Source organism: Condylura cristata, unplaced genomic scaffold (genome assembly GCF_000260355.1).
Source record: "Condylura cristata isolate star-nosed mole 26May11 unplaced genomic scaffold, ConCri1.0 scaffold00009, whole genome shotgun sequence".
In the NCBI taxonomy this organism is placed as follows: Eukaryota; Metazoa; Chordata; class Mammalia; order Eulipotyphla; family Talpidae; genus Condylura; species Condylura cristata.
The window spans coordinates 35,317,027-35,342,008 of NW_004567110.1; the positions used below are offsets into that span (position 1 = coordinate 35,317,027).

At 35.2% G+C, this 24,982-nt stretch overlaps 1 protein-coding gene across 1 annotated transcript in view; it reads left to right on the top strand.

The window, feature by feature from the left end:
- The first annotated feature begins 10,233 nt into the window (after positions 1-10,233).
- Positions 10,234-24,982, top strand: part of CNGB3 (cyclic nucleotide gated channel beta 3) — a 101,530-nt gene continuing 86,781 nt past the window's right edge. Inside the window, exons 1-2 of the mRNA XM_004679750.1 lie at positions 10,234-10,344; positions 13,368-13,449. Coding sequence (XP_004679807.1) covers positions 10,234-10,344; positions 13,368-13,449 — 193 coding nt within the window. The remainder of the gene's footprint in view (positions 10,345-13,367; positions 13,450-24,982) is intronic.

The window sequence follows — 24,982 nt, forward strand, 5'->3', positions numbered from 1 at the left end:
ATAAAATAAATAAAAAAAATATATTAACAAAAGAAAATAATCAAGAGGAATAATAGGAAATCTGTAGAGAGATAACACCAGGACCAGTCAGTGGAGGTTTAAAAGTCAAGTGAAGACAGATGTTATGACCTTTGGCTATACAATACATTCCTCCTGACTGACACCAGTGTCACCAGACATCCTTCTGGTGATAATTTGTCTTTTCTTGTAGTAAGAGAATTCATTCACAGCCATATATTCTACTGTATCTGAAAGTTAGATTCTTTCAAATTAACTATTAACTTACAACACTGGATACATCAGTCTTTTAGATGTTCAATTTGATAAGAATGCCCAGAGAGTGTCAAATTCGAGCAAGCTAAAAAAAAGTAAGTTCTAGGCCTGCAAAGCAAAGAATCAGGGCCAGTAATTTAACCTTATGAAAAATGATTGCAACCTTGTCTAAGTCACTAACTGGCCTCTCAAGTATTTACTTTCCTAACTGTAACAGCTACTATAATTCAATTAACAAAAAAGAAAGTGATAAAAGTAGCAGTAGTCTAGATTTTATATATCAATTTTTGACTACTGACTTATTTCCCAGAGATATTTTCTTAATCAAATGCTATTCTATTTTTCTGCATTTTAGTTCTATTACCCAAAATATTATCAGGTTATCACTGATTATAAATAATTGCAAGATTTCTCACAATTTCCATTGAGGCTCCTCAAAATAAAATGTAGCATAAAAATTTACTATGCAATCTTATCGAAACCAAATCTATTAGTATGGACTTCACAAAAGACATATTGAGAAATTATCTATCAATTTAGATAGAATACATACGTTAAATGGGTAAATCAATACAAAATAAAACATAAATACCCTAGTTTTCCTCAAAAAGCAGGAAGGAACATTTACACTGTCTAATGTTTAACATCAGTGACTTCAAAGTGAAGTTTTTTTTTTGTAAGTTCTGGAAATATTCTAAAATCATTGTCTCTCGAATTTTAACATACATCAGAACTAAAACACACATTTCTGGGTCCCAGAGAAGAGTTTCTGGTTTGGTAGGCCTGGAGAATTTCTATTCCTAGTGACTTTTTAGTTCACACAGTGCTGGTCTAGGGTCCAGACTTTGAGAACCACTAGTCTAATTCAATGGAGAGTTAACTTAATGGTAAAAGAAAAATGCCTTGTTGAAACAGTGACTGTTAACATTAACTGCAAATTGTAATCGCCTGGGAGCTTTTGTAGCTAATAGTGGTTATATAGAAAAGTATCCATGTTTGAGAAGATACAAACATTGGAATACTTAGGAGTAGTGTGACATGTTTGCAGATAGCTCTTAAATGATTCAGAAAAGACTAATGTTAATTAGCATATATGTAAAGAAGCAGAGAGTTAGTGACAGAGAAGAAACAAAATGTAGTGAAATGTAATATATGATCTAACTGAGGAACTATGAAGAAGTGGATTCAAATATCTTTGTAGAGGTCTTATAGGTCTTTTCTGCAAGCTTCCAATTATTTCAAATAAACTTTTTGAAATTTCTCATAAGGGCATTTGGAGATTCAATAAGGGATTTACTTATAAATCAATCTCAGAATTTATGTCCAATAATGCCAAGGATTTATTTGACATTGCAAAAAAATTCACAACTTTACTCCAAAAATTCTTTTTGGACTCACTACCTCTCAGCAATGTGCTTCCACCTCTGCTCTCATACACAGGCTAGCCATCTGGACTGCAAATACATCATTCACAGCTACCTCTGACCAACCCAGAAATTACTACACAGTAAAACATTTTTTAAATAGTTAGCTAAGGTGGTAAAAATGGGAAAGAAGAAGAAAAGATAAGGAGTAGAAAGAAGTTTTATAAAGGAACAATTAAAGAAACAGTTAATTAATTCAACAAGCGATGACATTAAAGGAATCATAAAGCCCTTAACAAAACAGGAAGTCAAAGAAGCACTGGATGGTAATAAAGAAGATAAAATTGTTTTTAAGTAGTGTGGTAATAAAGTGATCATAAGACATTGCAAATCAAGCACCCACCAAACTGTAGGAATCATAAAGCTGTAACCCAAGCCTGACACAGTTTCTGGCTTCTAAATATAGATTTAATAATCTTTCTCAGAAGGTTTTCAAATTGCATTCATCTCTCAAACTTAAGAAACTGATAAAGTTTTCACTTTGATAAATTTGAATGTTGAAAAGTAATAATATCGTCATGTTTGGTCAAAGATTAATTTGCTTTGTACTTATCGACTTTTATTATTGAGATAGCCAAAAGCCATTACTCATAAGCCAGCAACCATTTTCACTAGTAGTTGGGTGCATTTTTTACTAAAACTAACAACATCCTGGTATAGCTCAACAATTCCTAAAACAGTAGATTCATATTCAAATGTAAAATATAGAAACCAAAAGAATCCAGTGACGAGCAGCTAAGCTAGGGAACTAAACAATATAGAAAATCTTTAAATTGCGCTATTAATCTTTTTACATAACAGGTACAGCATAATGTTTAATTAACTGAAGTGCCTTAAGTTAGCTCAGTAAATGATAAAATAAATAAATAAATAAGCAATGATAGTCCATAATGAGAGCCTAATACTGAAGCAAGCTAATCAGCAGTTTAAAAAATATATATAGAAGAATGAGAAAAGTTCAGTTGCCCCATCTATATTCACATAATAAATCTATCACTATCCTATTACTGTTTATAAAATACTAACATCAGGATTTTTTTTCAAAACATTTATTCTATTAGTCACAGTCTAAACCAATATAGCATTCATTAGTCACAGATGCCACTAGTTATTAACAATTTCCTGAAGGCATTTTTACCCTTAATATCTGTTACATTTACTCCTCATGCATTTTAATTATAGAGTAAAAGCAATGCAAATAATATAATCAAAGAAACAGGAACATTTCTACTACAGAAATGCTATATTTAAAATCACTTCAGTTTCGGAAATTTTTCATGTTAGCTGAGTTGCATTGCATTTATTCTCATTACGCCTGCAGGTGACTAAAAAAATCTAAATACTTCAAATTTGTCATCACATAAAATCACACTGGCAAATATTTCCAAATTATGTTATACATATTTTATGATGGAAAATTTCCTATAAGTATAAGTTGCTATAAATCTACTTTATAGGATCATTAAATATTCAATGTCATCAACTCACGAAGAATGAATATATTTGTAAGTTTTCTTTGAATATTTGTTTTTTGAGCTAAATGTTTTGCTAACCCTATAGAAATGATTATATATATATATGCATATATATATATGTAAAATAAGTTTCTGTGACCTTTTTGGAAATAATAGGTACTAGGAATTATATTTTATGTAAAGAAAAATTATATTTCAAACACATGGTAAGTGTTAATTTCTCTGTAGAGCCTTCCTCTACAACTTGCTTTCCACTAATGCCTAGTCACGCTCGATCACCTAGTCTTTTATGCTAATATGACATTACTGACATTTTTAGACATTCCTGTTATGGGATGTAAGAATATGAGGATATAGGGCCCTCCCTGATGGCGCAGCAGGTTAAAGCACAGCACTAAGAAGCTAAAGCCACTGCAGCATGAGTTCCATCCCTGCCTGGGAGGTGAGCCACAGGGCACGGCAGACTTTTCCTGACCACCAGCTGCTCCCCTCAGCAGTGTACTTCGTTGATCTGCCTGTTCTGCTCCCCACTCTCTCTGGTGAATCCTCTCACCACCCCTGCACCTCTGATAAATCTGTATGCATAAATAAAATAAAATCTTTTAAAAAAGAATATGAGGATGTATGCTAGTATAGCTACTATGCAAAACAGTATGGAAATTCCTCATAAAATTAAAAATAGACATATCACATGATCCACATTGATAACAAAACACTACTTTGAAAAGATATATGCAGCCCTGAACTGCAGTATTATCTTCAATAGCCAAGATATAAAAACTACCTTAGTGCCCATCGCAAATGATTAGTTAAGAAGATGTGGTATATATAAACAATGGAATATGCCTCAGCTATTCAAAAAAGGTGAAATCTTGATATTTGTGACAACATGGATGTACCTAGATGGAAAGCTAAAATGTTGCCATTTTCAACAAAGTGGAGAAAATTTGTGAGAATTGTGCATAGAAAAATAATGTTAGAAAGATAAAGCTAAATACTGAATGTTTACATAGCAAACAAGTTAAAGACTTTTAAAAACTAGTGGACATCAATGAACATCATGAGTAGGTGGGACAGAAATATAAGGATGGTGGTATGGAGAGATAAATAAATACAAACCTAGTCATCAAATCTAAAACATTTGTTGTAAATGACACCATTATCTTGTGCATAGTTCTCATAGTCTACCCAGCACAAGGTAAAGTCTTGTATACAATGACTATTAATTTTTTTTTAAGGAGACAAAACATCTCTATTGTTTCAGAAAGGTGTTCTCTAAGTGTTACATTCTGCCTGTGCCACAGATCTGTTTATTCTTAATTCAGAATTAAGAGAAAATCTGATTTGTTTGTTCAGCAAACATTTGTGGAATGTCCAGAAAACACCCACCACTTAATAATACAGGAAGGATAAAAGGTGGCCAAAGCATAGCCTCATTCTCATAAGAAAAATCTACATGGAGGTGATTGTAAAATGAAAAGTGAAGATATGGAGATGTGTATAAGGTACAATAGAAGGAAGAAAAGAAGGAGAATGGAATACAGGCTAGGAGGAAATAAGGAAAAGGAGGGGAGGAGAAGAGTTTAAAAAATAAATCCTGGAGAAGGAAACTCCCAGTTTGCACTAGACAAACAGTGAAACAATATTTCAAACAGGGGAGATAATGCCTGTGAGCCAAGAAACAGAAGTAAGAAAAAGCAGAGTAATTCACGTTATCTTTAAGTAATGTATTATAACAAGAACTGGGAGTGGGAGGATGTAGTTGTTCCAGATGAAACTAGAGAATTGTGGAAGGGTCTGTCTGAAAGGACCTGGAATGTCATGGTTAGGAGTCTGACTTTATGCCACAGGACAGCAGGAGTTGCTGAGAGGTTTAAGTTAGACACATAATCAGATTTATTGTGGAGAACTACGTTTTGTGTGTTGAAAGACAGTATTGCAGCAATGTGATAATTTTATAGACAAAATTTAGAATGTGTTTGGTGAAATCTCAGTAGTCACTTCCACCCGGAATAAGAAGCTCTGTCTCTCAGTTTATCATGCTGACTGGAGAGATCCTCTACAAAACACAAAGTCACAGAATTTAAAGTTAAAAAGATGCTTAAATATTATTTTGACCAGCTTCTGTCATTTCCAGATTAAAACAAGAGACCCAATTTCACTCAGTCATCAAATGAGTGAAAAAAAACCAAAGTTCATGTATCTCATTCTTTCCACATATCCATTTGATGAACCTTGAAACCCCTACTCTAGACAAAATTAAATTTTAATGCCTGTGTTGGTATTACTCAACTGAAAAAAGTCAGGGTGTTTTAAGTCATTTCTAAAGATGCTTGAATTAATATCTGTTATCACTTTAAATCTGTGATCACCCTAGGACTGAATAGTCAAACTGAACAGAATCACAGAGTTAATCCAGCTGCAAACTTCATGGCTGATTCAGTGATACCAGCTACAATCACACATAGATAAAATATACTTTTTTGGGGAACAAAAGGCAATCAGGGGCTCTCCCTGGTGGCATACTGGAAGCTCTCAGAAGCCACTGCATCACGAGTTTGACCCCAGCCAAGGAGATAACCCACTTGGTGTGGCAGACCTCTCCTGATCCGCCCCCTGCTCCCCTCAGCAGTGTATTTCAATAGATCTGCCTGTTCTGTTCCCCATTTTGTCTTTGGTGAATCTTCTCACCCCTAACACCTCTGACCTGTACCCCAGTTCTATAAGCATAACTAAATAAATGTTAAAAAAAAAAAAAAGCAATCAGACACACCATCAAAAATGGTCCATTTTCTCCTGTATTCAGACACATTATTGTTTTAGGTTTAAAAGGAGTTTTTGAACATTGTGTGCAAAAACATTTCTCACAAAAGTAAGGCAGTTTTGTTTAAGACATCTCCACTTTATACTCCCTTACAAAACTTACTTACCAGATGCCTTCCCTCCTCCTCTCCCTAATCTCTAGTCACCCATGTCACATAATTCCAGGTTCATTTAGAATAGCAATCTAGATATATCAGAAATCTACTTGATATATTTTACATCTAGGTATCTTTCCACTGGTAAATATTAAATATGTAAAAGGGGGTCTAATGAGGTTATTTATTCCTCTGTAGATTCCAGGAAGAATGAGAATTAGTCACACATCTGTTCTTAATTTTCCTTTCATAAATTAGCTTTAATATAAATTCAAAAATATAAACAACAATAGGGTTAGAGAATTACCTGAGAACTTTAAAATGACTCCATACATATTTGATAATTTATTCAGAATTACTTCTTTTTTTAAAGATTTAAAGATTTATTTATGCATACAGAACTGGCCACAGGTACAGGGGTGGTGAGAGGATTCACCAGAGACAGAGTGAGGAGCAGAACAGGCAGGTGGACAAAGTACACTGCTGAGGGAAGCAGCAAGCAAGATGGAAAGGTCTCTTTCAACATGTGGGTCAGCTCCCTGTCTGGGCATTGAACTCACATTTCAGTGGCTGGGTCAGACCTTGCAGTGCTGTGCATTAATCCAGTGGACCACCAGGAAGAGTCCTCAGAATTATTTCTAAAGTAATCTTGCAATTAAAAAAAAAAAACTTTACATTTTAAAACAAAGAACACTCTTTTTTTTTAACAAAAAAAAAAATAATTTTCATTAGCCAAGCTATGGGAATAACCTAAATGTCCAAAAACAAAGGAGTAGATCAAGAAGACTCGGTATATATGTATTATGGAATACTACTCAGTGATCAAAACAGATAAACTCATGCTATTTATGGCAACAATAGATGAAGCTCAAAAGGGTTATGCTAAGCTAAAATAAAGTCAGAAGGAGAAAGAGAAATACTAGATGATGTCACTTACATGTGGAACATAGAGAAAACAGACAAATTAAACCAAACTCAAAAACTAGCCCATAAAGTTGACTGCAGAAATGAGGTATCCAGATGAAGTACAAGATAGGGAGGGTCTAGAACAAAGTGGGAGAAGAGTACAATGGACTGTGGTGATGGATGCTCTGAGGTAATTGAAAGGGGAAATCCAGTACTTCCAGAACATTAACAATGATTAAGCCAAAAGTACTTCAATTAAAAAAAAAAAAGTAACTTTGTATTTCCAGGATGAAAAGTCAAATTACTATCAGTCAAGTTACTTATTACCTAACTTTCTTTTTTATGAATGACTGACTGAATCTAAAATTCAAAACCTCTAGTTTCTTTTAAAAGTCCATAAGGGACAATGGGTGAAGATTATGGGTGCTTTGGTGGGGGGTGTGGTATATGTCTATATTATATTAATTTTTTAAAAAGGTAAATTAACAAGATTCCACCAGTAAGTGGAGCTAACATTAACAATTCCTTGTTGAATATGTAAGTGTTTTAGTGCCCCAACTACAATCATTTATTGAAATAAAAAGCATTTTACACATATGTAAAATGTTTATATTGTTCAGAAAAACAGGTAAAACTTAACTAATTTACTAGCTACATGTTTCCAATATTTTAATGCCTCAGGTGTCCTCACGTAGTTCATGTAAGCAGAATTTCAGTGTTACCTCAGTTAAAAATAATTAATGAAAAAAATAAAAAGTATTCTCAGCCCTTCCTGGTGGCGCTGCGGGTTAAAGCACAGCACTGAGAATCTAAAGCGGCTTCCACATGAGTTCGATTCCCGCATGAGTTCGATTCCCGCCTGCCCCGGAGGTGACCACATGGCGTGGCAGACCTCTCCTGACCCGCCCGCTGCTCTCCTCAGCAGTGTACTTCCTCATCTGCCTGTTCTGTTCCCCACTCTGTCTCTGGTGAAGCCTCTCACTGCCCCTGAGCCTCTGGCCTGTACCCCAGTTCTGAATGCAGAAATAAATCTTTAAAAAAAAAAAGTATTCTCAAACCATGGAGTTTTTGTATGATACAAACTATTCTAATTTTATTATGAAAGATAAGAATGAAATCTGTAATTGAAATACTCATTGTATCTTTTTTAAAACATGTGTTTTAAAAAGACTCATGCAAAGGTAATACCATAACTTGATGTTTTTGTGTTGTGGCTGGACTTTGAATACTGACTGTTAAATTGCATCATGTTTTTGTTAGAAGAGTCTACTAAAGATAAGAATTACTTGGCTATGGGCATGTCTATGTTTAGACCCAGTATACCAAGAGTTGTTTTGTAAAGAATAATTTAGTTTATGACTAAGCTTAGTCATTTGGCTCATTTAGTAACGTGACTACATGCCAGTCACTTTACAGCAAAGGAAAAACATTTATTTGAATTTTAGGACTGCAGCCTTTTGGGACCAGAGACACAAGAAAAATGGGAGCTGTGTGACTGAATTACCCTGGGTGGGAAGCACTTATTTGCACAAAAAGGCAGACAGTCACTATACAGGTCTGCTTTATGATAATGAGGTCTGTGTAGTTCTTATTGGCAAAAAGTTTATTAAGACATAATTGGTCAAATTTCATCCTGGGATGACTTTGGTTTCAGGCACGGGTTCCTTTTCTTCTCTTTGGTTGCGTCTGGCTGAGCATGTACTGTCAGGCCAGAGCAACCAGATTTGCTTGTTTGGTTTTTACTCAGACTCAGGATGACTCCATCTTTGTTTTTCCGTCTTATATTACTTATGATGAAAGCAATTTTGGAACAGATTGCTTCTGAGCAACAAGATGCACTTCTCTAAAAATGATACTGATCAGGACCCTCCCTGGTGGCGCAATAGGTAAGAAGGCAGCACTGCAGGCTGGCACAGATGCTTGCAGTGTGAGTTCGATCCCGCCCAGGAGGTGATCCGTGTGGCACGGCAGACCTCTCCTGACCTGCTCCCCCCAGCAGTGTACTTTGTCAATCTGCCTGTTCTGCTCCCCACCTGTCTCTGGTGAAGCCTCTCACCACCCCTGCACCTCTGGCTTGTACCCCAGTTCTGTATGCATAAATAAATAACTAAAAAAAAAATGACACTGATCAAAGCAGTCTACGTTGTATCCCCTGAAAATTGAATGTTGAAGCCCTAACTACCAAAATCTAAGAATATAAACCTATTAGGAGATAGGGTCATTAAAGAGGCAAATAAGGTTAAATAAGGTCATTTAAAATGGACCCTAATCCAATGTGACTAGTGGCCTATCGGAAGAGGAAATGTGGGCACAAACATGAAGAATGCAGGCCAAGGGAGGACACACAGAGAAGCTGGCTGCCAAGTCCAGAAGGGTCTCTGGAACTCTTCTTATAAGCAAAGAATACTTTCTTCCACAGTCCCCCAAAGGAGACAGCTTACTGACATCTTGTTCTCATACTTCCAGCCTCCAGAATTTTAAGAAAGAATTGTAAGGAAGTCAGCCAGTCTATGGTATTCTGTTCTGCCAGTTCTAGTAAACTAATACACTCTCTTTGTTCAATTCCTATGTGTTCATCACTATGAATCTAAGATATATGCACACTTATTCCCATTGAAATGGGAAACAATACACTTCACTTTTGGCGATACTGTCTAAGAATTCCATTAATCTAATCAAGTAATAAAATACTGTTGGCTAATAACAAAAAATAAACCATCCAAGGAAGAGAAAAAGGAAAATTAAAAGTATTGTAGTTACCTCCTGGATCAGAACTAGAGACAAGGATGTTGAGGCACTGTAGTATTATATTGTAAGGCCTTCTGTATGTCACTTTCATGCATTACTTTCACTAAGACTAGGTAGACAAAGATAGGGAGGTAGGTAATTAGAGAGAAAGAGAAATAAACAAACCAATGACTATGGAATCACATGTAAACATTCAAATCCACAATGAAGTTTTCTTTAATCCTCCACTTAAAATTATTCACAGGGGCATTTTGATTCTCTAAAGTTCATAAACAGAATTCAGGTCACCCAAGCAGATGTAATTTATTGCTTTTAAGCCAAAGCCCTGGCTAGCTAAAAGGCTGCCTCTAGGAATTAACCAGAACAAAATCCTGATTAAACAACTAATTGGCTTGTCTACTAATGAAAAGAAAAACAAAGTACATTTTCTCTACCTCAAGAAACACACAGAGTTATAAAAAACAGGCTTTCAGAAGCACCTCAGAGAAGATGTTTAAATCCCTGACAATAAAATCCAACAAGGTGAATCCTGGAGAAGAGAATGATGAGAATAAACAAAGTCCTGATCCAACCAATCATTCTCAACAATCCACAAGACAGGTATGATACTTATATTTCTAAATTAGTTTTGATGTTCATCATTCCTCCTTGGGTGATGGATTTAAATCAACCCTGTTACATATGAAATTGCTCTGCAGTTTTACCTGCTACATGTTTGTTTTGGGGGATCTAATCTCATTATTTTTTATATACTGTGTTTACTTCAGAACAGAATAATAATGTTTAGAAAAAAATATTTTGGATTTAAAAACAAATTAGATTCCTCATTGCTAATTTTTCTTTTACTATTATGTCTCAGATATTAATTGTATATGTGATTTGTGTCAACAAAGACTGTCAGACATCCAGGTTTTAGTAAACTATACTTCAATAGCAGTTTCTCTATTTCAGGAGTTCTTAACAGGGAGCAGTGTTGCTGCTCAAGTTATTAAAATCTGGAAATATTTTTGTTTGTCATGTCTCAAGAGAAGGGATGTTCAAAGTGTCTAGTGTGTAAAGGCTAAAGATACTGCTAGTTATTCTACAATGTACAAAATAGCCCTTCACAACCTAGAATTGTCCAGTTCAAAATCTAACACTGCAAAATGGAGAAACTACCGTCAGCGTATATTTTCAGAGTTCTAAGTCTTTTCATCTGTAAAATAAGAATAATACCTGCTCTGTAGCCTTGTTAAACAAACTAGAAAGTATATATAAAGCACAGCAGAGCCTTCCCAAAGGCAATTATTGTTATCACTAATCATTCATGTGGTAGATTTAAGTCCAAAGTGACAATGATTTGATCAGTTTTCACAATGACAACTTCTAGGACAAATTTCCTTAGACTTACCTAAACTCCTTAGACTTACCTAAAAAACTACATACATTTTTTAGAGCAATAGTTTTCCCATATATAAGAATAGCATAAAAGATGTCAAGTTAAACAGTTATCTACCTAAGTGACTAGAAGAGCAAGTTCTAATGATTGAGATTTAAATGAGCCTAGCACATAGAAAGCACTGAGATTATTAAATACTAGCCCTGAAAAATTTGCCTTCCATTTCTGATTAATGTTGACCTTTTTTTTTTTTTTTTTTTTGCAGTGGAGAATGGGTAATTGTTCCATGAGAGTGGCCTTGACTCCTTATTAATTCTATGTTGAAATAAATAATGCCACAACTTAAATTTCATTTAAATGTTTAGAAACATATGGAAAACCATGGATGTTGAGCTGGGTACTTTTTTCAGCTAGCCTTATTGTATTTCTCTGTGGGAAAATCAATAGAGTGATGTTTAACCCTTGTGTGTTACAATTATTTTCTCACAAATCATATAAATAGCTAATATGTTAACTCTTGTGGAGGTGTAACATGACCATTGCCATGTACTATGATATTCTCTAAGTGCTATTGTATTGAATCCACACACAGCTACCAAATGACAGTGCCTGAATTAGAATGCTATCCTATCAGACTTCAGTGCCTGAGAACTAAATCTCTAGGCTTTACTGCTTCCAAAGAGGATACTAGATGAATCAACTTTTGAAATAGCACACCTGCAGAAGAAAAGGATGTTAGAAGAAAGGGAAAAGAATGGAAACTTCCTAAAAAAGTTGTCTTGTCTTCAGAAATTAATGCCGGAGAACTATTAAGTCTAGACACAGCTCTAGAACTTTGCTTTCTTTCATGCCATTTTGACAGTCAAAATGTACTGATGTTAATCATTAAAGCAGTAGGCATCTCATTTTATCTTAAAAGTCATATTTTGGGGATTTTTTGTATCCATTATTTCCAATAGCCTGTTGGTAGAGAAAAATAGTTTTTTTTTCTAGTTTAAAATGTTATGTTATAGTTAAAAATAACAGAAAGTGAAAGCCATAGTTTACTCCATAGAATGCAATGTTTTAAAATGGTACTTTTATGCAAATAGGTGATTTGACTACTAAAGAAAAATATCTAGAAATGAATTTCCATTTACACTACTTTTTCATATATCATTTAAAGAGTTGATCCTCAAACAAAAATACCATAGATGATTCCCATTTGTAAATAGGCAATAAATCAAGAACTGCAAACTCAGACTAATCCAAACTCTCTCTTGCATTCCAGAATAAAATACTATTCATGTAAATCTATATTTGTATATTCATAAATGATATGATGGAAATGTTTATAACTAACATCATAATATGATGTGAAATTACTTGATTGAAAGCAGGTTTATCATTACGTTATCATATATCCAGGAATCCAGACCTTTCTAGTCATTCAATCAATTTCCTATTCAAAATATGAGAATAATAATCGCTGCTTTGCCTAATACATATAGTTAATGTGCTGCTTAAATTAAATCATCTGATTTACTTACTTCCCAGTTTATTCCCTTTTTACATTAGAATGGACCACTCCACCTTTATGCTCCATCTCTGTCCTCTAAAACATTGTCTCATTATCCATAGCATTCATTACACTTATTTTTTGTGCCTGTTCCCCCTCCCAACTGTGTGCAGATTTGAAGACAGTCTTTCCAGGTTCTGACTTCACATTTTCTTTTACCCTACTTTCATGGAAACCTCCTCAGGCACACACCATATCCAGTGAGACTCACTACCTCTCAAAGGAAAACTGATCCTCAGACAAATAATGGGTTTGAAGGAAATAAAATCATGGAGAGAAGAAAAGGGCTGGGAATAATGGAATTGAGCTGCATTTTTCTCTCTAATATTTTGAATTCTACCACTAAACAATCATACCAAGACTTGGAACAGTGCAGGAAGTGAAGATCAGAATTGGGAGAAAAATGTCTCTGCACACACAAAGATGCTGCATTCCTGGACCCAATTATCTATGGACATCAGAGTCTGGTAGAGTCTAGAGTATAATAAAGTAGATTATATGTCCTTTATATATAGTATATACAGAGTATTGTAGAGTCCAGGATGTTCATTTAAGTGCAGAGATATTTTTAGTGTATCATAAACATAAATGATTAATGAGTGGTTTGATAATTGAATAAAAATTCATATTTTACATCCAATTCCATTATGTGAATTCTATCATAGACAATCTTTATTTTTCTCAAAGGAAGAAAATAAAAGTGAAAAGAAATCTCTCAAAAGCAATCTGAATCCAGACAAATTTGATGAGTCACACACCAAACAACAAGGTCAGTACCTACCTCTGTAAGGGAAAAACGTAAAATATTATTTCTCTAAAATGTGTTGTCTGATCAAGCAGTTGATTTGGCCTTACTCAAGTAAAGTGTCTAAAGTTACGCTTAAGACTATTTGAAAGTTGAATTTTACAAAGTCATTCTTTCTTCATTCAGTCACTTATTCAGTAAATGTTTCTTTATCACCTATCATATGCCAGACACTGACCTATGGATAGCAATACAGTTGTGAATATTATGGACCAAGTCTATGTTAATATGAGCACACAAGAAGCAACAAAATTTCAAAATAAGATTATAAAAACAATAAAATAGATGTGGATAGTACATGTTAAAAAGTGCAGTGCTCATATCTCTGTTCTTTTAAACTCAGTAGAAATCTCATCTATTCCTAAGCTACTATACTCTACAGATTCCAAATTCATTTCAAATCAATTCCTTCTTAAGACCTTGTGCAATATTTTCCAAGTAACCACTGGACATACACAATTGTTTGTTATTTTGCTGCCTTTCCAAAGATAAGCCCCCTGTCCTGATTATTTCTATTTCTGGCCTTGCTGTTCTTTCAGTCTCTTAAGCTCAAAACCTTATTCATGTTACAGTCCTCTACCTAGGTTGTCCTATAAAGGAAATTGGCAACTCTCCTTTCATAATGGCCCTCAAACCCATTTCATTCTTTTCCCAAGTCATCAGTACTATCCTGGATCAGGCCTTTATAAGTCAAGCTTATAATACTCCTGGAGTCTCTAAGTGGTCTCCTCTGGTGAAGACTCTACTTCATCCCATCTCTTCTTTTCAACTATCCCAAACATAATTAGCCCATTACTTTCAATTAACCAGCATTTACCATTTTGATCTCACATCTCTGCTCAAGAATCTAAGTCCCTCTATATTGTCTGCAGAACAATATCTAAAATATTTCATCTAATTTTGTATTACTTCTGCAACCTGTCTCATCCTCCCTCCTTCAGACTTTCTTTCCTACTTTTCCCCAGTATAAAGATGATACAAGACCCAAGAAAATACCAAAATGACAGATGAATCAGTAAAACAGATCATACTATTAAAGAATAAAAAAAAATTATTATCATAAAATTAGAGCAATTTTTCTTTCATCTATTAGACAGTGTGCATGATAGTTTTAATGACTTCCCATTTTTACTAGCACAATATTATAAAATAGGTTATTTCCCATCAAAATAAATGAAATTACAAGCAAAATTATAAAGAATATTATAATACAGATTATAAGGAATAAACAAATTCCTGGCAAGGAATATCCCCACAATCAAAAGTATCGCTCTGAATAAATGGCCCTGTTCTCTTTATGCTTAAAACCTCCTTTAGAAGAGTAAAAGGATCTATGTGAAGAAAATAACTAAATTTAACAGAAAGCTATAGAGTAAATTTAAATAACTACAGGAAAATAATATGCTCTCGAGAGAATAACTTTATTTAGAAGATTTTGATTCTAAATTAATTTCTATCTTTTTATGATCTTCTTTCTACCTCTTTCAAAAAGATTTTTTTTTTTAAGAAAGGGGAGGAAATTTAACCTTTTTGGCTTTCTTTGTTCATTTATTTACTTATGTTGAAAAATAGCTCTTGGCTTTTATTATTCAGACTAGAATGTAAGGAGTACTTACTTGACCTATATAGATCAACTCTTTTCACCACTGAATTTCCATTTTACTCCAGAAATTAGCAAAACTGTCACCTAGATAGTCAGCACTTACTTACCAGAGGAGAAAAGGAAACAATCTAAGTATTTTATAGTAAGTTTTCAACATGAATGAAATTTAATATTACCTTCTACTTGATAACTAAAGCTTGACTACTCAATTGTTAAAGTATCTGATTTAAAATATTTAGCATGTTGATTCACCAGAGGTAAAAAGTAATAATCATGACTTCATTTCTAGTAAAAGTTCACATATATAAGACTTCCACATATACTAAGATTCATAAACCAAGAAGATACAACAAAACATGTGTTCTTACTCATTGTTCAATTTTTTTTTAAGAGTAAAGGACATACCATGGGGGCTCTGGGGGTGGGTGCAATGTGGAGACAACACTTGAGAGAAAAGACCCTTTCCTTCAGAAACACAAACTGTTTCTGTATGCCAACATTGCCTCAATTAAAAAAGAATAATAAAGGGCTCTCCCTGGTGGCACAGTGGGTTAAAGCACCACATTATGAAGCTCTCCAAAGCTACTGAAGTACAAGTTCGATCCCTGGCAGGAAGCTGACCAACATGGCGTGGCAGACCTCTCCTGACCTGCCTACTGATCCCCTCAGTGTATTTCTGTAGATCCCCTGTTCTGCTCCCCACTCTGTCTCTGGTGAATCCTCTCACCCACCACACCTCTGGCCTGTACCTAGTTCTGTAAACATAAATAAATAAATCTTTAATAAAAAAAGAATAATCATCTTCATTGTATAAAATAGTATATGGTTAGCAAATGGAGGTGTTGAGAAGAAGAAAAATCTTTGTAGAAGAAACCAGATATATAAAATCCAAGGGAAAGAAAAACAGGCCACAGAATCATCACAGTATTAATAATACCATAATATTTTAAAAAATGTTTTACTATGAGTTATTTCATAATAGTCATTGTTTCAAAACTATGATTCTCACATATAATACAACCTTATTGACATGAAATCAAGGATCCTATCTTTGGAATGAGAAGCTTATTCTTATCCTGTTATACTTTTTCCAAAGTGTATTTGTAAGCTTAAATTTTTTATAGCTAGCAATAAAAATTATTTTGTGGGAGCTTCATTTAACAGGGGAGCTATTTGAGAGGGAAAGAAAAAAATGTTTCATTTAAATTTGTACATTTAGCTTGTCTTCGAGACTTTAATAGGAATATTTTGTCTTGGAAAAGCAAAATTTTTAGTGTTAAAGATAGTCTCTTGCATGTGCTTGGTATTTTTGTGTACTTCACTTCAAAACATGCAGGTGCGATGTCATAATATCTGCAGATGTTGATTGCTGATTATAGAACTCTTATCTTCTGCAGAACATGGTCTAATTCATATCTGAAATGGAAAATGAAGAACGCAACATTTTTTGGATTTGAAAAGATAATTTACGAAAGTCCTTTTTTGATTACAATTATCTTTCCTAGGCTTCTAGTTCACTTACATTACATTAAATGTTTACTTAAACAAATATTTTGGTATTGGTAGAAGATATAGAAATCACTTCCCTAATAGTTTATGATGCCTTAAGGTGACTCTATGTAAAATCAATCAAAGTTAAGATCACTAGTGTGGTGGGGCAGGCTAACTAATGGCCCCTGAAAGATGTCTACATCCTAATGTCCTAAATCTAAGAATTTGTTAGATGGGGGGAAACTGCTATTATTAAATTAAGATAGAACATTCTGGATTTTTTGGGAGGTCTCAATGTGATCAAGGGATCCTAACAAGAAGGTAAAAGCATCAAAGGCAGAAAGAGGTGAGATGATGGAAACAGGGTTGGATTGACCCTTACTGAAGATGGAGGAAGGGATTGAGAACCAAGGAATGCAGTTGGTCTGCACCAGCCTGCAAAGGAAAGAAAAGAGAGTCTTTTCTAGGACCTCCAAAAGGAATGCAGTACTTCAGACATATTTTAGACTTGTGACTTGCAGAAATATCCGAGAATAGACCTGTGTTGCTCTAAGCACTTAAGTTTGTGGCAATTTGCTACAGCAGCAATAGAAAACAAATATGCAGAAAATAATAAATAAGAATTGTTTTCATAAATACAGTTTAATGAATTATTGGAAGCAAATATGCATGTAATTGCTGCCCATAAAAGAAACAAAACAACATCATTCTTACAATGGAAAAATATAAAAATAAAACTAATATGTAGAACTTTAATTACTCTATACTTTTAAAAATAACCAAAAATGAAATTGAATTTTACTCCAAAGAATCATGTAAATTCATAGAAAAGGCAAGATGTTGCAATGGAAGTTTTAGGCCCCTTAATTCAAAGTGTAACTCTGCTACATACTAGCTTTGTTTAATTGTAGTCAAGATACTAAACATCTGCCTCTCAGTTTGCTGATATATAAAACTCTCATATAGATAATACACAAGATTATGGGTATAAATTAACTTATAAATATATATAACTCTATGAAACATTTAGCACTGAGATTATACTACAATGTGAAAGAAGTCAGACAGAATCAAAGAAGATCCTGCATGCCCTGTCTGAAGCAGCCAGATGCCACTCAGCTCCAGCAACAGCTGCCACATGCAGGTGAGGTAATCGGCTGCCAGGCATTTCATCTTCAGTCTAGATAGACCGCAAATGCAAAATTTAATTTAAAATCTCCCAATTTTAAATGTTGACTCTGATGGTTAAAATATTCCCTTTTTTAGATCATGCTTAGTGAAATAAGCCAGAAAGAAAAGGAAAAATACCGGATGGCTTCACTCATAGCAGGAATATAACAGACCAGACAAGAAAATGATAATAATAATGAACAGCCATATACCAGATACATTTTATGGGATGGGATCAAAAGCAATGGGGGAGAGAAATACACTGGACTATGGGTGATGGCACACAGGTGATTTGGTGATGGAAAACCCAAGGGGATTGCAACTGAGATGGAAAAATGCACAAAATGGTGTAAAAATAAACTATTATGTTATTCCAAAAAGAAATTCCCTTCTTTAAATCACAGTGGGAAAAACTATATTTTTTCAAATTTAGGCACATGACCATTTTGTGACCTCTAACCAACCAAATGGTAACTGCTCAATGTTATTAATGCCTACCAACATTGGCAGTCCTCGATAAGATTCTGAATCTGGCAATGTTTATGATTATCCTCCTACTCTTACCTTTCTCTTCACTCATTACCTCCATCCCAAAGTGTTGCCAACACACTGCAAGTGCAGTATCCTCCCTGGGCCTCTGGTACCAAGTAAATCTCCACGTCAAGAACTCTAGTCCAGATTTAGCACTTGTTAAACTCTGCAAAAGTGCCCCAGGCTTTACCAGTCCCTCATCAGATCAAAACTGATCTAGCCTCATCTCAACTAACGTAGATGGATAGAAATCAAGGCAACTGAAAACTGTTCCAGACCAAAAATTATTCTTAAAAAATAAAGTATATTTGCCCGCCCTGGTGGCACAGCAGGTTAAAGCACAGCACTAAGAATCTGAAGCCACTTCAGCATGAGTTCTATCCCCTGCCCCGGAGGTGACCCACATGGCACAGCAGACCTCTCCTGACCCACCCACTGATTCCCTCAACAGTGTACTTCGTCAATCTGCCTGTTCTGCTCCCCACTCTGTCTCTGGTGAAGCTTCTCACCGCCCCGCACCTCTGGCCTTTACCCCAGTTCTGTATACATAAATATATAAATCTTTATATATATATTGTAGAACTTAATAAGAAATACTTTTAGAATGATAACTGACATGATGGTGAACAAAAGAAGAAATGAATAAACTTGACACGTGAAGTTTCTGAAAATTTACTCTAGAAAGTAGATATGATGTTATATGGTATTATTTCCAGTTTGAAATAATGGAGTAAATTCCTAAGCATGCTGAGTAACATAGGACAGAAACACATCAGGGTACCTTCAGTGGCAAAGGCTCATCATAAGAAAACCTGTGGATATTGGAACTGAAAAGCTGTTCAGGGGAGGGAGGGAGGCCTAGCAATTTCTTATCCTGTTTCATGCTTACAGTCAACAGGCAATATTTCCTATGGCAGCCATATTTCTCTCTGCATATCTGTTTTGGACTGCTCTCACACACTCATCTACTCATTCCCATTCCAAATTCCAGAGAGAACAGGCTGACTGACTTAGATAACAACCATTGTCCCACCATCCGGATCTCCAGCCAGCTGTGGACAAGACACTTTCTTTAGGTCAGGTGCCCAACTGTGTCCATAATCAGTAAGCATCCCTGCTTATAATATAACAGATGAAGAGATTGGGAGATAGTTGAGAGAAGTTATTATAGGTATAGAAAGCATATTATATTTTAAATATCAAATGGAATAGATTCTGACTGATAGAATTCCTCAGTTTTCACCTTTAAAAAAAATAAATAAAAATTTGAAAGTCTCTAACCAAAGTAGATAGGGTGGGTTTTTTTTCCTTTTTTGGAAAAAAAATGCCATATTCTTTTGTAGTTTGCATGGTTTGCATATATTTGCATAATTTCATCAAATCAAACTCTGTTTTTAGGTTTCTTTCTGCTTAAAGCATATAGCTGATTTGTGGGAAACTGTAGTTCTGCAATCTTGATCTCTGAAACCCTCTTATGTAAAATAGAAGCCCCTGCATGTCCTGTATATCACTGCTGATGCACCTGAAAGAGTTAATAAACATTTTTTACTTTAAAAAGGTAAATTACCCCAGAGTGGCTTGTGGAATATTTTGTGTTTCTATTGCTTTCTTCTCAAATGGAATCTTTATCTAATCCTCACAGAAATCCCCATGACAAAAGTATTTCTCATTTTATGGATGAGGAAACTGTTATAGAAAAGCGACTTATCCAGAGTCACCCAGAGAATTAGTGATGTAAGGATTAAAGCTCTCTATTCAGCACTCAGCACCAGAAACTCAACACATTCCTTAAACCTATATATATAATGCATTTTCTAGATGAATTAATTCCAGTAAAAAAGTCTCTGAAACCAAGCATGACATTGAGAGAGGACAGGCTTCCTCTATCTCTACACACGACCAAGACTATCTTAGATCTGTATTCTGTTTCATATGCTGATTTGTTCGTTGCTTTATTTCAGATGACTGTTAAATTAAAAAATCTGCATACATGTAAAGATCCCTTAGGGACTGTTAGCACATTTAGCTCAACTAGGGGACCTCTAACCTCTGACCTGATATTAAGTCCCCTCTTACCTCCCTTAAAAAAGGCTCTGCCTTCCACCCAAAAGCCCTTAGCTACAGGGCTTCTTCTTATAAAACTTGCATTTCATTGTTAGATAAATTGAATTGAAGGAATGTTTGAGATTCTGCTTGTTCTGTAAGTCCTAACAGTGGATCTTCTTCCTTCTGAAATATGTGAATAAATTGAGTTTCTATTTAATTGTCCTTCAAAAATTTGATATCTGTTCAGCGACTGCTTTATCTTCAATGCTTAAAAAAAAAAATGTAACTCAAGTCCCCTTAGCTGTCCCTCATCTGGGATAGTTTCCCTAACTCTCACCTACTCTGACTCCTTCTCTGTTGGATTTGTTACAAATTACATGAGTGCATCTTAATATCAAGTATTCCAGTTTTCTATTTTATGGTATGTTAGGACACTCTTTCAGATCCACTTTATGTGCATTATTGTAATATTTGTTAACTTCCTCCACATCATTTGAGAATCCACAAAGACATAACAAAATTACAAGTGTGACCAAAGTGCTACTATCAAAATTATTCTAAGAACATTAATATATTTTAATAGATTGGGTCCCCCAATAAAATTGTTAATCATATACTTCTTAAAATTGTTGTTATTTTAACTCCAAACATCCATCTATTAAGATGAAAATGGAGGTCATGTATTCATCTAATCAAAATATTCAAGCTTACCCTACCACCTAGTTACTCAGATATGATTGGTATCTAATAAGAAGTTTGTTTTTGAGGTAGAGCCCACAATGTATTTGAGTTTTTAAGAATTAGAAATTCAACTAAATGCTATCATCTCCTGCACCAACATTTCAAGCAATGAAAGTATTTTCAAATCTCCTTTTTATATCTATCCAAAAAATGAGCCAATTGAACCAACACTAATTTACAATTTTATTCCCAGAGTGGGTTCTTTCTTTGAGTTCTTCCTTTTCCAGCAATTATTTAATGCCATTTATAAAATATGGAAGGTTAATAGCTTTCTGCATCACTTGTTTCTTCACTTGAAGAGGGAAGCAGATGTTTCACACCTGCATGAGTCCCCGTGATGTGCAGCTACAGGGAGCCAAGCAGTTTGGAAGTGTATTACAGAGGCCCAGAGTGTGATTCTGCCAGACAGCATTGGCCAGGTGTGTGGAGGGCAAAGTCAGGACTCATTCTTGCACATTCAATAAAAGCAACCATGTTAGGACTCTGATTCCAGGTTTTACTGTCTGCCGTGGGCACATAATCCAGGGCAGAATTTGACCCAAGAGTACTGATGAGGCCTGGCAATTGCTACATGATGTGTGAAGAGCAAAGTTGGCAGAAAGACTTCCCTGCTCATTTGGACAGCTACAAAAGAGGGAATCCTGCTCTCCATGTGTGAAATAGGAAGAAGTATAATGTGCAGTTGACAAAATTTCACGCAGATGCCAGAGCAAGATTTGCCATGTATTTTGGACTTCTCTTTCATGATGAGGATGATGCAAACAATCTGACCATCTGTTCCCACAAACAAATAGCATGCTGCTTGGATAAAAACACACCCACAACAAACTAGAGTCAATGGAGATCCTTTTGTTTTAAGTCCTCATGGGTATTTTTAAAGTTGTTGTTCTGCTTTGAATCGAAGAATGGGCAATAACTGGTTTCTCATCTTCATCAACAAACTATGATGGAGGATTTATTCTGTAATTAAAATGCTTATTCACAAAGCAAATTGGTCTGTAATTAATTTCTAGCCAGCCTACACTGGTCACAATAAAGCCAGTCTTTTCAGATGGGCTTGATAATATCTAGAAAACACCCGGAAGGTGCAAGGATCTACTAACATTGTTTAATCCAAATGAATAGTGATAAACAAAATTTTCTTAAGAGAAGAAAAGAACCACTGCAGAGAAGTTTGTCATTTAACTGTTACTAGTAGAAAAGTAACTGCACATGTGACAGATATACTATAGTTTGAATGAGCAAAGGAAGTGTGTGATGCAGTTTATATTCGCAGGCCTTTTGAAGAAATAATCAATAAAAGCCTCTTAAGAAATATTGCTTTACAAATTCTGCTTGTTTCATATCCAGGTGGGTTTTTTCTGATTCTTTTACACATAGTTCATGTTCTATTTCAATCTTAATTCTCCTTTGGGGGTATGTGTCCCCAGAAAATATCTTTGTACAAAATATGTTCATAGTCCGGTTTTGCTCCAGAACCCTTTAGGACCTCATGTTAGCCCTAGCTCCTCTCCGTAAAAAAAAAAAAAAAAAAAAAAACTGCATATAAAACATACAGTCTCAAGGGTTCCAATCCATAAATGCACTGGGCAGCTGTGGCCAGAGTTAACACTACTTTAAATTACTTTATGGTAATCACCTCAGTGTTTGCAGACATATGAAAAGGATTTGGCTGTTGCTTTTTCAAGCAGCAATACATGGTACACTGTCAGAGATATGAAAATGTGGTGAGTTTTTCAGTTGGATAAAGGGAAATAGGAAAACATGACTTGATCCTAGTTCATAGGGAAGGGATCCTTATTTTTACCAAGTACCTCATAATACAAAGTATCATTGAAAAAGCAGGGTTTTTTCCTTAAATCTGTTGGATACTGGGCCCTCCCTGGGAGCACAATGGGTTGAAGCTCAGCACTACAAAGCTAGCCAAAGCCACTTCAGCAGGAGTTTGATCGCCCGCCGGCCAGGGAGGTGACCCACATGGCCAGTAGACCACACCTGTCTCACCAGCTGATCCCCACAATTGTACTTCCTCAGTCTGCTTGTTCTGTTCCCCACTCTGAGTCTGGTGAATCCTCTCACCTCCCCCGCTGCACCTCTGGCCTGTACCCCAGCTCTTGTATACACAAATAAATAAATCTTTTTAAAAATCTGTTGGATACTAATAAACTTTCTAAGTGCTTACAGAAAAAGGACCCAATTGTACAATTCCCAGTAAGATTCTGTATACACGACAATATTTCATTTGGAATATAATCACTTACTCACAAATTTCAAGGACATGAATAAAGCAAAGGTTCTTCATATCCCTAGTAAATTTGGCAGTCTGGAGGGGTTTCTATATAAACATATGAAATATTCATTTCTGTGTATCCTATTTTCTAGCCAAAATTACTACAATTCTAAAATAAAAGTCAATAAAAGATACATTAAAAAAAACTGTCTTGGGAAATCATGGGCTTAAGATTTGTGATACATTAACATTTTTTAAAGATTATGTTTAATGAAGTAATGTTTTACACACTGTGTATGTTTTAAGGGTATAGTTTTAAACCTCTACAAATGAACGTTATAATACCCTGCCCACCACCAAAACTTCAGTCTTCCTCCTCCATAATCCACTTCCCCCTTCCCTTTTTCACACTTCCTACCCCTCCTTTTTTGCAGTCAAATTTACTTTTGTCTTTTCCTTCCCTTTGTTTCTTTATACTCCATGGATGAGGCAAGTCATCGGTTATTTTTCCCCTTCTGGTTTATTTCACTGCATAATCCCTCTAGTCCCATTCATGCTATCACAAATGGCAGCGTTTCATCTTTTCTTATGGCTGAGTAGTATTTCATGGTGTATGTGTACCACCAGTTTCTTTATCTCCTTTCTCTTGTTGGTCACATAGGCTGATTCCACAAGTTGGCTAATGAAAGTAGTGCTGTGTGAACATAAGAGTATATATATTCCTTTGAATTAGTATTTTTGCATAGATACCCAGAAGTAGATTTCTGTATTTTATGGTTTATCTACTTTTAATATTTCTTTTTTTTTAAAGATTTATTTATTTATTCATACAGAACTGGGGTACAGGCCAGAGATGCGGAGGGTGAGGGGATTCACCAGGAACAGAGTGGGGAGCAGAACAGGCAGATGGAGGAAATACACTGCTGAGGGGAGCAACAGGTGGGTCAGGAGAGGTCTGCCACGCCATGTGGTCACCTCCGGGGCAGGCAGGGATCGAACTCATGCGGAACTGGCTTTAGATTCTCAGTGCTGTGCTTTAACCCGCTGTGCCAACAGGGAGGGCCCTACTTTTAATATTTCTTAAAAACCTCCCTGTTTTTTTCATTCCTCCCAACATTGTGTTAGTGTTCCTTTCTCTCCACACCTTAAGTAATACATTTTTTCCCTGGACCTTTTGATATGGGCAGTGCTTATTTTGATTTGCATTTCCCTAATGATAAGTGAGATGAGCATTTTTTCATGTGTCTGTTGCCCAGCTGTAGGTCTTCTTTGCAACGTGTCTATTTAGATCTTCTGCCCATTGTTCTGACTGGTTTTGGATACCAGTCTCTTGTCAGGTATAGAATGCAAAAAAAAAAAAAAAAGAAAAAATCCTCCCATTCAATAGAATGCCTTTTGTTTTCATGAGTTTCTTTTGCTATGCAAAAGGTTTTTTTTTTTTAATTTGATGTTGACCCACTTGTTTATTTCTGCTTTTATTTCCCTTAGTTGAGTCCCCAGAAACATCACTGAAGCGAGTATCAGGGAGAATTTTGTCTATTTTGTCTTCTACACATTTTATGGCTTCATCCAAGCCTTTGCCCTTTTTGTAATTAATTGTTCTGTATGTTGTGACATAGTGATTTGGTTTCATTCTTTTGCATGTGACTATGTAAATTTCCAACACCATTTGTTGACAAGATATT